At 40.2% G+C, this 13,714-nt stretch overlaps 1 protein-coding gene across 2 annotated transcripts; it reads left to right on the forward strand.

The window, feature by feature from the left end:
* The first annotated feature begins 2,092 nt into the window (after positions 1-2,092).
* Positions 2,093-10,468, forward strand: LOC145444894 (uncharacterized). Of its 2 annotated transcripts, none has more exons than XM_080322945.1 (3): positions 2,093-2,212; positions 4,950-5,106; positions 7,887-10,468. In XM_080322945.1, exon 3 carries the CDS (start codon positions 7,950-7,952, stop codon positions 9,603-9,605), a length of 1,656 nt encoding a protein of 551 aa, XP_080179071.1. In that variant the 5' UTR covers positions 2,093-2,212; positions 4,950-5,106; positions 7,887-7,949; the 3' UTR covers positions 9,606-10,468. The 2 variants fall into 2 exon arrangements, with proteins under 2 accessions (XP_080179071.1, XP_080179072.1); XM_080322946.1 differs by lacking the exon at positions 2,093-2,212 and adding an exon at positions 6,054-6,281 and having other exon boundaries at positions 4,888-5,106.
* Positions 10,469-13,714: the final 3,246 nt, after the last annotated feature.

The following is a 13,714-nucleotide window of genomic DNA, read 5'->3' on the forward strand; positions in this document are numbered from 1 at the left end:
CAGAGAGAGAGAGATATGATATTCTTTTTCGCCTGCACCATCGAGATGCTTTGACGACGGAGTTGTGATACGGCCCCATGAGGTCATCTAGTCTGCGCCCCCGTTTTTTTCTCCTCCATGCTATCCGTGATTGCTGAGCGCCTAGCAGGATAGCTGCGGATACCAATTTTCGAGTCTTTGGTATGACCCGGCAGGGGATCGAACCCACGACCTATCGCTCGAGAAGCCGGACGCATAACCATTACACTATCTCCTTTAGCCAAATGGAAAGTGTGACGTAGAGCAATTTTACTGAGATTTGCTTGTGTCCACACCATATAGGACACTATGATCCAACAGTAGGCGGGTTACCATATTTTGGGAACTTGAAAATAGGACACTTTTTAAATAATTCCATACTTACAATACCGGAGTAAAATCAGGAACAATTGGTAAATTCATTGCGAGTTTTTACTTGGTTGCTGACTACAAAAAGGTCATTTTTCCCACTCAGCTACAAAAATACACACTTTCATTGAATTCTCCGACGGCTCAACTCCAGAGGTGGTCAGTAACGAAGTACTTCTACTTTATGAAGTACTTGAAGTAGATTTTTCCTACTCACACTACTTTTTAAGTAGTTATGATTTTAGACTACTTCTACTTCTATTTGACAGTTTTCGGTTTTGTAGGCAAAAATAAGCGTAGAATACCTACTTACTTACGTGTGAACCACCACTCCTACTTCTACTTGAGTAGAAATTTCGGTGTTACTTCTACTTCTACTTGAGTAGCGATGGTGACTACTTTGACCACCTCTGCTCAACTCCCGAAAGACCCGCCGGACCGTTACTTGAGTACTGATTTCCTATATCTCAGTTCAACTTTAACATACAGTTAACCAAAATTTTCAAAAAAAGAGGACAAATTCTTAAAAAAGAGGACATTTGGGCGTCATCCGAGGACACTTTCGAAAATGTCAAAAAAGTGGGCAAATCTTCAGGAGGACGTATGACAACCCTATCCAACAGGTGCTTGCCAATGGCATGTATAGATTACTAACCTATGCGCGTTAGAACCTATGGTAAAGCCAGGGATATCTAGATATCCCTGGGTAAAGCCTACGGTAGTAGGCCTACCTGCCATGGTACAAACAAAGAATGTATAACCCAGTGTTGGGATCAAGTCACCACGTTCGAGTCACGAGTCATTTCGAGTCATGACACATTTTGACTCGAGTCAAGTCAAGTCAATCGATTTTCGAAGGTGACTCGAGTCAAGTCAAGTCACTCGATTTTTGGAGGTGACTCGAGTCAAGTCGAGTCAAGTCAAGTCAAGTCACGAGTCAAGTCACAATCCAAGTCAAATTGCCTTTTCGAGGTATGAGGCGTGATTACGTCATTGTATTTTGCTAGCTGTCTGAAATACAGATTGAGTGGTCATTGATTTTGAACTGATGAAGGAATATAGAGTTAAATATACACGCATGTAAGGCGTTGTATCGCTCACATATAAGTAGAACTAATAAACTACGTTAGTAATTGCACAGCCTCAGTTTATAGAAACCAGCCAAAATAGAGAATAGAGAAATAAATTAGTAAGATGCAATACATTACCCTTCTGCAAATTGATATGATACAGTTCGAGCCTGCGTCAATGGTTGAGGACTATATAAACTATTTTCGAATTCAATTTCAATATAACACGAGGTTTGGTTAAGTTAAGAACACAGAACAGAAATAGACATTTTGCTATTAAACTACTTTACTAAATTCTAGTTTATGACATGTAGGCTGTAAGCTTCGATCACTTCGTTTGCGATCAATATATTTGTGAGAGATACGCCGAGTGATACGCCGAGTCAAGTCAAGTCAAGTCATTTTAGCAAAGTGACACGAGTCAAGTCAAGTCATACGAAAAAGTGACTCGAGTCTGACTCGAGTCAAGTCATGACTCGAGTCATCCCAACACTGGTATAACCTACGTAGGTTACACCGTGACATATGCGTTGTTATAGAGGCCGTCTGTGTATCTGTTTCTTGTCATTAATACGTCACAGTCACAGCATTTATTCCACGTTTCGAATTTGGATAATCGCATTTACTAATCGTTTGCTTCTGATCAGAGTCGGTCGAAAAGCTTTGTGGACTAAAATTGGCAATGAATATAATGTTTGTTGTGATGTATTGAATGCTGCGGTGCTACCAATTGGGATTCCGAGGCTTCCACTGTGGTAAGAGAGTATAGAAACTAGCAGCCCTCAGTGGCAATTGCCAAGGGGCGTATGTATGTATGTATGTATGTATGTATTCGGTAAGGAAAAACTCATCCCTTACTAATCGACTGAAATCGATAAATTGATACTCGATTTGTATTCGAGATTCGACTTGCTTGTAAAATTGGAATCCACGATCGCCACTCCCGCATAGCGTTTAGATAGGTGCAAGGATATTATACATGATTGTATAATGTATATATATATGAAATATATATGACTGGATAGGTGTGATTCGATTTTGCCCATTGTAATGATCCGAGTCTGGATCAGTGATTGTTGCTTGCTTTAACCGATTGCTGCGTGCTTTTTCTATCCAGATTAGTGATTATGCCGGAGCCGGAATCGAAACAACGTCGATATGCTGAAGCTGAAATGGTTTCGAATAAATATGAGTAGAGATGAAAAAAAATGTGTCTGATTTCACTATCTCGAAGTGCAGGATTAAGATATACTTATTTAGGTAGAGTGGGGTTTTGGAGCTTTCGCTGTCTCAGTTACATTGACGTTTCCTCATACGTTACATTTGTATAAACAGTGGCTGACATGACATGACAGACAGTGTTTATTGAATAAAAAATCACAATCAACTAATGATACATTTTGCAGTGAAGCGATGCTTAGGAGATCCCGCGTATCACCCAGTCAACTACGGTAATGCTAAAATGGGTTTAAATGAGTAAAATCGTTATAGGATACAGACAGTGGGAAGAAAGTTAGAACATCAACAGGATAATGAGCCACAATATTAAAAAAATAATATAAGAATTCCAAATTCTAAGAAAATAATAGAAGCGATAAATCGGAGATCAAAAAATTTAGCGAGTTGTCAATTCGAAACCTACACTACAAAAAAAAATTAGACAAATTTGGTCTCAATGTCTCAAATCGATTTTTTACAAAAAAAAAGTCTTAAAGACCAATTAGTCTTACCAAGTACATTCTGTCTCGAATCGATTTTTTACAAAAAAAAGTCTTAAAGACCAATTTAGTCTTACCAAGTACTTTATGTCTCAAAAGTAAGACAGAAATTGATCGAAAATAGTAGCAGTGCCTTGGGGGCATCCTTTTCAATGTTAGAGGTCTGAGCGAAGGGGAAGGATGAGAGAGACCAGAATTTGCAGTGTTGAGATGATACTGTACCAAGGAGTTTACAAGATATTCACTAGATATAGTTATGAAGGTATATGCCACTTACTACTCACATGTACTATTCAGCTCAATATATATATGGTTGTCTGAGTCGAAAATAGCATTTATGGTGAGTGGGTAAAATGAGACCAAAAATACTGCACAATTCGTCTTAAAAACAAGACCAAAAAAACTGAAGCATCAAAAATTATCTCGATAAGCTAGCTGTGTCTGTGAAGTCCTTAGATAAGTATTGTCCCATGGTCTCTCTCACTCTCCCCCTTCACTCAGAACCTAACATTGAAAAGGATGCCTCCAAAGCAGTGCTTCTATTATCGATCATGTTGGGTCTTACTTTTGAGACGGAAAGTACTTGGTAACACTAATTGGTCTTCAAGACTTTTTTTGCTAAAAAACGATTTGAGACCAAATTTGTCTAATTTTATGCTCTTGGCCCATGTCAACTTTCCGGTCTCATTTTCAAGACCACAAACCATGTTGTTTCTTGATTAGCGAAATCCGACTTAAAAACAAGACCAAAAATACTGACACATCAAAAACTGTCTCAAAAAGCCAGTTATGTCTTATGCTCTTGGCCCATGTCGACTTTCCACTCTCATTTATAAGACCACAAATCATGTCATTTCTTGATTAGTGAAATTTGTCTTAGAAACAAGACCAAAAATACTGACACATCAAAAACTGTCTCAATAAGCTTGTTATGTCTTAGAGCTCCTGACCCATGTCAACTTTCCGGTCTCATTTTTAAGACCACAAATCATGTTGTTACTTGATTAGCGAAATCTGTCTTGAAAACAAGACCAAAAATACTGACACATCAGAAATTGTCTCATTAAGCTAGTTATGTCATAGAGCTCCTGACCCATGTCAACTTTCCGGTCTCATTTTTAAGACCACAAATCATGTCATTTTTTGATTAGTGAAATTTGTCTTAGAAACAAGACCAAAAATACTGACACATCAAAAACTGTCTCAATAAGCTTGTTATGTCTTAGAGCTCCTGACCCATGTCAACTTTCCGGTCTCATTTTTAAGACCACAAATCATGTTGTTACTTGATTAGCGAAATCTGTCTTGAAAACAAGACCAAAAATACTGACACATCAGAAATTGTCTCATTAAGCTAGTTATGTCATAGAGCTCCTGACCCATGTCAACCTTCCGGTCTCATTTTTAAGACCACAAATCATGTCGTTTTTTGATGAGCGAAATTTGTCTTAAAAACAAGACCAAAAATACTGACACATCAAAAATTGTCTTAATAAGCACAATATGTCTTATGAGATGCGTTTTATTAGTCTCATTTTTAAGACCGAATAATTGTGACAATTATATATGGTCTTAAACAGATGAATCAGTCTCAATTTCAAGACCTCAATTCATCAGTGAGACTAAAATTGCTGAAAATGAGACCAAATCATCCTCATTTCCTAAATTTGAGACCAAATTTGTCTAATTTTTTTTTGTAGTGTATAAAACAAGTTTGCAAGGTTGGACCAAGATTGGAAAGTTGGATATGTCATGCGTACTGTATGTTTTTCAGAATTAGGATTTAGAGTTGTACCTATCGCACGGTACCATATTGGATTGGTATCGTTTTAACACCGCATCCAGAGCAATTAACGGTATTTGTGAATCTGTCTGATCCTCCTTAGCATTAAGGACGACGGAGCTTCAACTTCAACGCATATTGGTGACTGGTAAGTGTTATGGTCAGTGAAATTGTGTTTCCATAATATTGAATAATATACATAACTAAGATCACATTTAAAAGAGGCCCCTGTGCTGATTTTATGGTCAGAGTTTGAAATTCTTAAAACGTTTCATGTCGATTTCAGAGAATATGTCATAATGTGATATGTTTTGCATTATGTGCTTGGAAAAATGCCGCAGCAATGATTATGATTGTGTCTGTAAGTAGGCCTATCCAAGTATCTGAACGTCCAGTATGGAATCGGTGTCCAAGGCACGCAGGATCACGCCGACTTGGTCGCCAGTTGCACGCGGTCACGCCGTCACGGGTCGTTGAAAAAAAGTCAAATGTTCTCAGCCACCCGAAATGCTATATTCCAGTTAGTATGTGGTATATAATGTTTTGACCTAATCCTCCAGCCAGGATCTGTTGATTACTGTCTGTTGGTAAAGTACTTGCACCTTTGCCAGTTGCTAACCATTAGCATCTGATCTCCTGTCACTGGCTTAACACAGTCATTTGAAGTCAGTAATTTTGCTTGTCACGCCTCAAAGTTGACTCTGTCACGCGAAAAAAGCTTCTATCACGCAGGATTTATTTCAAAAAAAGGACGGAGATTCCAATCAGGCTGAACGTTAAAACATTGTTGCAAATCTTTGTTGCCAATGTCATTGAATTTTGAGCAATAGTATTGGCATCACATGACAGAGAAGTCATTTCAAAAGTTAAATGTTGGTTTCATTATGGCTCATCAAGTGGTTCAGTTTTCATCCTGATGTAAATTGATTGATAATGCAATGATATCGGTATCTATTTGACATTGCCATCCATACTGATCTTCTGCAACAGTTAGATAGTTTACCAAGATACTCATGATATCGTTACACGAACACTAAAGAAAGAGATGCCTGGGATTACAGCATAGGATATAATAATGTAAAATTTTTATTACAGAATATTTTTGAAAGACACTCATCAGGGGTTACTATCAGCTACAATGCAGAGCTTCGAAAATTTGTTCAACAGCAATAAATGAATCGCTAACTACGATGCGGCACAGAGTAAAATTTCAATTTCAAAATACAGGAGAGAAATAACGCAAGCACGAACAAAGCAATTGCGATTTTCAAATGATACACAAATTCCTGGTATTGGAATTGACTGAGTAATTATAATAACTGGGTATACTCCAATAATTTCATGTAAATTACTTTCTAAAAAAACTTGCACAACGGTCTGTGATGAATTTTTTACTTCAATGAGAAAAGTAACTGATAATTTGTAGACTATATGTTAAACCGCAGTCACCTTCACACTTGAATGCCCATCGTCCATGTTATTCTTATTCGGAAGTAAATGACTTCAAAGAATGCAAAATATGCTCTGCACAAGTTGGACCTACCTAAGCAATTTGATATATTTGTAGTTTTAATCAAGTTTGCATTGTATCTGAAACTTCGACTGTTATATCATGCTGTAATGTGTAAGGGGATTCACTTATAAGTTTTCATCTTTTGGAAATCATGAAAACACTGTTACTATCAGTGTTGCCAATTTAGCGATTTTCGCGCTAGATCTAGCGATTTTTCATCCGGTTTAGCGCCTAAAAATATTGATCTAGCGATAAATCTAGCGATTTTTGAAGAAGTATTTAGCGCTTTTTTACCGAAAATAACCAATAAAGATCAGTTCTGACTGACGACTGCATTGGCTATACCGGTCACCAGAGTGCGGACTCCGATGATATATAATTAATGATTGCTAACCTACGGATAGATAGTAGATACGCAACTCCTGGCGGTTACGCATGGGCAAACACAGTGTCTCTTCTTGCTGAGTAATCTAAAAGTTGCATAATTGGCAGTACTACATCTGGCGACCTGAGCGCTGAAATTATATATAATTGGCCGTGATCGAAAAATAGTGTCGCAGACCTCGCAGTGATTTCGAAAATAAAAATAAAATCTCATCGGGACAATGGAACCATGCACCCCGAAACAGCCCTCAAAGTCTGAAAACCGGCATTGCTCCAACAATGGCACCGCCGCAACACAATGAACGTAACAATGACCAATTTCGTCCAGCGATTGTTCTGATCAATGCCGATTTTCAGACTTTAGGGGCTGTTTTGAGGTCGTTCCATTGTCCTGACATGAATTTAATTTGTATCGTCGGAATCAGTGTGACACTAGCTTTCGTTCAAGACCAGATTAATTACATTTCATACCCGGGTTGGTCCTCGGATATTTCCTCAAGGTCTCTACTTATAGTGGCTGGCAAACCCGGTTCAAGTCGTGTTGTGTCGGGTCAAGTCGCATGTCGTGTACACATGTGTCAAGTCGCATGTCGTGTTCAAGTACTCCAACACAGTTTAGAGAAGAAGTCAAGCGCATTTCCACGGTACATCGCATCACGCAGCCACGGACGCATCGAGCAAGGCACGCTTCTGTAGTGAGCGGTTATGCCTGCAAACCTACTCTGTGGTCACGTATAGCGATCATTGCGCAAAGCGATCTGCTTTATAGAAATGCACTGCACGTTTTGTCCCGCTTAGAGATGACTATTACGTATTATGAACTAGAAATGTGATAAGTGACTTTGGCCCCAGACGAGTAAAATATAGCTGAGAAAAATGTATTGATATAATGGTTCAATTTAACAGCTTCAGCAATTAATGAAGATTTAGCGCTTTTTTCTCAATATTTAGCGACATCTAGTGATTTTTGACACCCGTTTTAGCGATTTTCTTCCATCCGGAGTTGGCAACACTGGTTACTTTCCGTCTAGGTTTGTGCATCGGGCTCAAGAATAGTTGATTTTAAAAAGAACGGCCAGCGCGCTTCCTACAGCATGGGAAGAAAGACGTCTATCGTATGGAACCATTTTACGATTCCCGTGCTGTATCCGAAAAAGGCTCTCTGCAACTACTGCCGTCAGCTAGTCTGCCGCGGACAAGCCAACCTCGGCACCACCTCATTGATGAATCACTTGAAACGATGCAGCGAGTTTAAGGTTCTCGCGTTCGGAATACCCAAAGGCGTGAATGACATGTCGGGTGGCGATACGCAAATTTTTCGGAAGGTTCCAGACGAGGACTATATCGACAGCGTAGAGACGCCTACTTCGGTTGGTGTGGACAGCTTTGGGAGTGAACGGTCTGCTGTAGAGTCGTCATGGGGTAGTAGTATATCAGGGGCACCAAAATTGCTACCAATCATTCCTACAGATGATAATGCCCCCTCGTTTGTTCACCGAAACATTGCCCGTGAGAATCGCACGGAAGCCCATCAGTTTAGACGGGGTTCGAGTGACTACAAATGTGACGACAGGTCGTCTGTTTTGCTTTATGGAGATATATCTTCAACGTCTGATGCGAATGAAGAACCATCCTCTAGCACTACTGCAGAAACTGCGTCGGGATATCCGTTATCGCATTTTTCCGACCTTAAAAACTATTCTCTGTCTACTCCAAAGGTTGACTTTGTTCACGGCGGTCTAATGCTGCATTTGTTATATCAGCAGTACTTGGCCGGGAAGTACTGCGACATGTGTATCGTGTCGCAAAAAAAGTCATCAAACGAAGTGGTGATATCGGAAACGGGGAAAGTCACGAAAAAATGTAACAGTGTATCTTCGAAGGAAGACTTTGTCATAAACGTGCACTCTTGCGTGCTTGGCGCGATGTCAAGAAAGGTAAACTCTTTTGTGGAAATGGGCTGTGGCACGATACACTTGAAAAAAGGCGGAACCGATTCCGTGGAAGGCCTGATGGAAATCGTCTACACCGGGAAATTGAACAAAATCAGGACTTACTCCGAAAGTCAGCTTCTGGAGATACTGGAAGTCGCGCGCTTTTTGGAAGTAGACCTGGCCGTGCAATATCTGATGAGCGAAATCCCGGAAGGGAAGCCCGTCAGAAGTAAGAGCTATATTGATAAATTGTTTGAGGACAGATTGCAATCTATGAGTGCCGCGCACGGCAACTTTGCGCAACGTGTCACGCCGTCGCAAATACCGCACGTACGAACCCACGGGTCTGCAGATCCTGCGAGTAAAGAAATAGATTCGAACTCGCGTGGATCGGAACCTCTTTTAAAGAAACGGAGGTTGTCAGACAATATTCAAAGTGATGACAATAGTAGCGGTCACGAGAGCACGAGGTCTGAGGTACTGAGTAGGGTGAAACATGAGGATGCCAGCGCTCAAGACTCATACGCGCGCACGCGGAAACACGCCGTGCACGAAATGGTCGATATACGCGATGAAACGCCAGCGTCGCGGGCCGTACCTGCAGATCAAGTGCCATCGCTTACGCACAGGTATAAGAACTTGGACAACTCAAAATACATATCGGATTTCGAACTGGATGAGGAATGCGCGAATTTCACTGACTCTTCCGTTATTGGAAGTAATGTCGGTAAATTATGTGCTTCCCCGACCGGGAATGACCGTGATGGTTCGGTATCTATGTTAACGTCTAATTTTACTGAGAGACGTCGGTCTTGAATCTATGAACTGCAAGCCATTGCGGGTAGCCTGAAAACGAAGCCTAGTGATATGCGTTACGTAAAAAAGAATCAGTATAAAATAGATGTAATACGAGAGACTATATATTTTAATGGGGTTGAATTACTGAAAGCCAAAGAATCTATGATCATAATTTACAATGAGTATTCTATATCTCTGGAATTCGTGAAAAGTCAAATGTTCTAGTTTCAGTGTGTGATCTCAGTATGTTTCATTACGACTAGGTGTATGCTTATTCGCATTTAATTTTTCGTTATACACAATTTGTACGGTGGTTAGAGCACATACTTTCTGCGTTTTTTTGTAAGCATTATGATAATCCGAGCTGGACACTGTTCATCAGGGAAAGTATTTGATAGTGACGCAATTGATAGGATTGTGAGATTTCAGCAATGGTGAGGCCCAAATCTCGCTGCATGAGTTATTAAAGTACTATCAGTATTTGGTAGGTTCGTCAACATGTCCCATAATAAAAAGCGTAGCTGAAGTATGTTGTGTTCGCCCATTGCAATTCTCGATATACAATAACAAAGAACGCCGTGATGTGAATGATGCTTGAAACAGTGATAAAATATTATCAAGTGGGGCACCCTTTCAAGGCGCTTTCTTGCGCTTCAAAGGTAGCGAGGATGAATCTGATATGGGATACTCTATTTTCTATTGAGGTCTCCAACTCGATTCCTGTCAGACCAAACTTCATATATATGCTCATCTTATCTGTCCGATCCAGAATAGCAAGTTGCCGTACCCATCAAATTTGTTTGCCTCGCTAAAAAATCAATGATCTAGTTTCGCTGCTTTTCTCTATAGTACTGTGTGTAAATTATAAGAAATGGACGTTCGCGTGGTTTAAACTGATTTTCGTGGTCAGTTAATTTTATTTGCTGCCGTATGTCATAAGTATGCCCGCACAGTGCGATCTGACGGAGTCATCTTACGAGGTTCCTAGACTTCTCGAAGTTTCGATAAAATTTTCCAGAGGCAGTTCTGTGACGCATGCATATTGCGGAAGATCATAATCTAATTACATAATTGAGAGTTCAGGATCTCATAATTCTAAAAAATCGAATTGAAGGAGCTTGAGTCGCCGACCGCCGACGAAAAGGACATGGATTTTACTGCTTTCTGAAGCAGCTTCACGTTGGGATGGAACCTTAGGGACCGCGAGCAAGTGTGGTTATCGAGGTCTTCTTGAAGCACTCCGTTCGAATCTGCCTAACGTCGTCAGCGGACCATTGCGTTTCCTTGATGATTTCTAAAAATTTCCAAATTACGTCTGTCGCCAACATCACAGTGTGAGCGTAGTGTCATACAGCGTGGACAGGAGAGGGAACGGCTCAATGCATTTGGATTACGTCATACTTTCCATTTGACCAAGGGCAACTTCATGGCTCTTTTTGACAGGCTTGCCGAGCGCAAAATTCGATAAAACGGGCATCAATGGAAAGCTGCTGCTGTACTGATTGCGAAAATATAAATTTTCATGGTTCTGGAACCCCCCAAAATCAGCCTAGAAATTTGCATTGTGATTCAGTTTGGGATTGTGACGCAACAATTCAGTCTGGCAAAAGGAGAGTGAAGCTAAGAAAAAAGAGCTAGACAGTATTGTTGCGTCACAATGTTAAACCCGAGCACAATGCAAATTTCGAGGCTGATTTTTTAGGATTCCAGGACCTTGCGCAGACTAAAATTTAGTGGCTTCGAAATGAATGAGTCTCATAGGCATGAACTCGCTCGTTGCACATAAACAGGGTTGCCATACCGTCCTTATTTCTAAGATTTGTCCTTATTTTGAAGGGCCACGTCTTAGAAAACTCAACTGTCCTTGTTTTCGACTTGCGTCCTTATATTGTCTTATTTTCAACCACTACAGAACTTCCATCGTTTTCCTCTGGTATCTCATTGCATAATATTTTAAAATTATGCTTTTGCGTCAAGATTTTATGACATCATAAGCGAAAGGAACTCTCGTAACGTACACAGTAGGCCTACACACCACAGGATTTGACTTCTAAGTGGTGAGATAGCTAGGGCAGTGCGGAGTGGTGATATACAGCAGTTTCGGCTGTGCCAAGCTACCGCAGCGGACGTCATTTTAGCGGTAAACAGCAGTAGCCTACCAGGTTACTGCTGTTTAGTCTACGGCAGAATAAGCTGTAGGGAAGGTAGCATTTATTGCGTAGTGAAAAAAGGCACAGTACAGTCGACACATTGGTTAAAAAATAGTAAAGCTATAAATTATTCATGAATTCATCTAAATTATATTGCACTTGCGCATATAGGTAAAGGTAAACCTAGACCTGAGCTGTCGTTGAGATTCATGAAGCACTCTTTAAGAGGTTTCTGGGGCAGATTGTTTCTGGCGAAAAGTATGGAATGTGATATGCCAGCCACGGCTCGTATAAATACAAATTCTGTACAAAAACGCTTTTTCATGCTAATCTAATTTTTCGACTGTCCTTATTTTTAAGTCCATGTCGATGGCAACCCTGCACATAGGGTTAGCATATTTTTGTGGCACAAATTCCGGACGTTCTTTAGCGCCCTCTAGCGTATTTCAAACTGAGAAGTGAGCGTTTTGTCGGTCAATATGACGTCACGCCAGCAAAGCTTTGTCTATCGACTAGAGGTGGTCGCGATCAGGTTCAGGAGTACGTGGTTGTATGTTGTAACCAGGGCCGAAGTTTCATTTTTTTCAGTCCGGCCCCTCTCGCCCAAATAAACACCGACCTTGGGCCCACCGTAGGGTAATCGATGCAACTTTTGGGGGCTTTCTATTACATTCATCTGGTTGCTATATGCATCTGTTCGTTGAATGATTTAAATGAATTGTGTCACTACTGTCTTGGCTCTGCCAAACATTACTATATAATTTTTGATCCTCTCTCCGCCCACATGATCACAGTTAGCGGCAGAGCAGGTGGAGGATGATGACTTCGAAAACGCAAGAAGCGTAAATGTACATTGTTTAGTCATGTTCAAGTCACACTGGTCAGATTATTTATCATCCTAATGCCGGTGCACACTGCACAACTGGGCACTGAGCTATATAACCACCGCTCATCTGGTGGTTTACAACATCTATGGCCGCGACTCCATCACCAACTTGGAAATTTTCCGCAGCCCAGCTCAACATTTGATGAGCTGATTACGTTCCACATCTTTGTGAACCCCAGAATAAAGACAAAATGCCCCAGGTTTAGAACCACTGTCTTTGAATAAAGCATCCAAACGACCTAAACCGACTCTCTGCAAATACCGTTATATTGTAATTGCGATTACAATTAGAATTATTTTTGTAAATGATGAATGTTACTTTTATTTATTTTTGTTCGCGGTTTTTGCGACGGTGGTAGCATAGCAATTTACAACGTTGTAAATTGCTATGGTGGTAGTGTAGTCCTAATATTAGAACCAATATACGTAATACTTAATCGCGCCCAGAGCGAAGAAAATTTTTATGTAGGCGTACTATAAATCTACTCAAAAATAGTAGGCTATTGCATATTTTGATTTACAAAAAAATTATGAGCTTACTTCAAGCCTTCAAAATTCCGGATGCTTAGGCATAATTTAAAAATTCCTCCCGGACGCAGTTTTAACAGTGAAATTCCGGTAATGTCTGGTAAATTCCGGACGTATGGCAACCCTAGTTGCACACTACTACACTAGTTCATTCCAACGGTCTTCGACCATGTTTTCAAGACAAATCTTATCATGAATTCTCACGAAAAAGTCATATTTTCTGCGTATCTCGCTTTTTGGCAACAGTACCCAACACAGTGACCTTGGATATGTAATAACGATCGCAAGATTTTTTGCAATATAGTCATCAAATATTACATACATATTAACAGATGGATCTGGCTCCGTGTCGACCCAAAATTATACCCTTTGCGGTTGCGGTCCGGACTTTAATAACCCTTGAAGGGGTGAAAATTTGCGTTATAGTAACTTGCAAATGTGACTTTGTAATAATGGTATTTACTACTATCCTCGTGCCTCGCTTATCGAACAGTTATTACGAAAATATGATGATCGTTTAGCGAAAGAAAGCAGAAAGTCAATTTGACGTCATTTTTCCAGCC

Source organism: Botryllus schlosseri, chromosome 8 (genome assembly GCF_051294905.1).
Source record: "Botryllus schlosseri isolate E-star chromosome 8, Bs_hap1, whole genome shotgun sequence".
NCBI classification, from domain to species: domain Eukaryota; kingdom Metazoa; phylum Chordata; class Ascidiacea; order Stolidobranchia; family Styelidae; genus Botryllus; species Botryllus schlosseri.

Coding starts and splice junctions, on each gene's coding strand:
- LOC145444894 (XM_080322945.1), top strand. CDS start 7,950: ATGGGAAGAAAGACGTCTATCGTATGGAACCATTTTACGATTCCCGTG.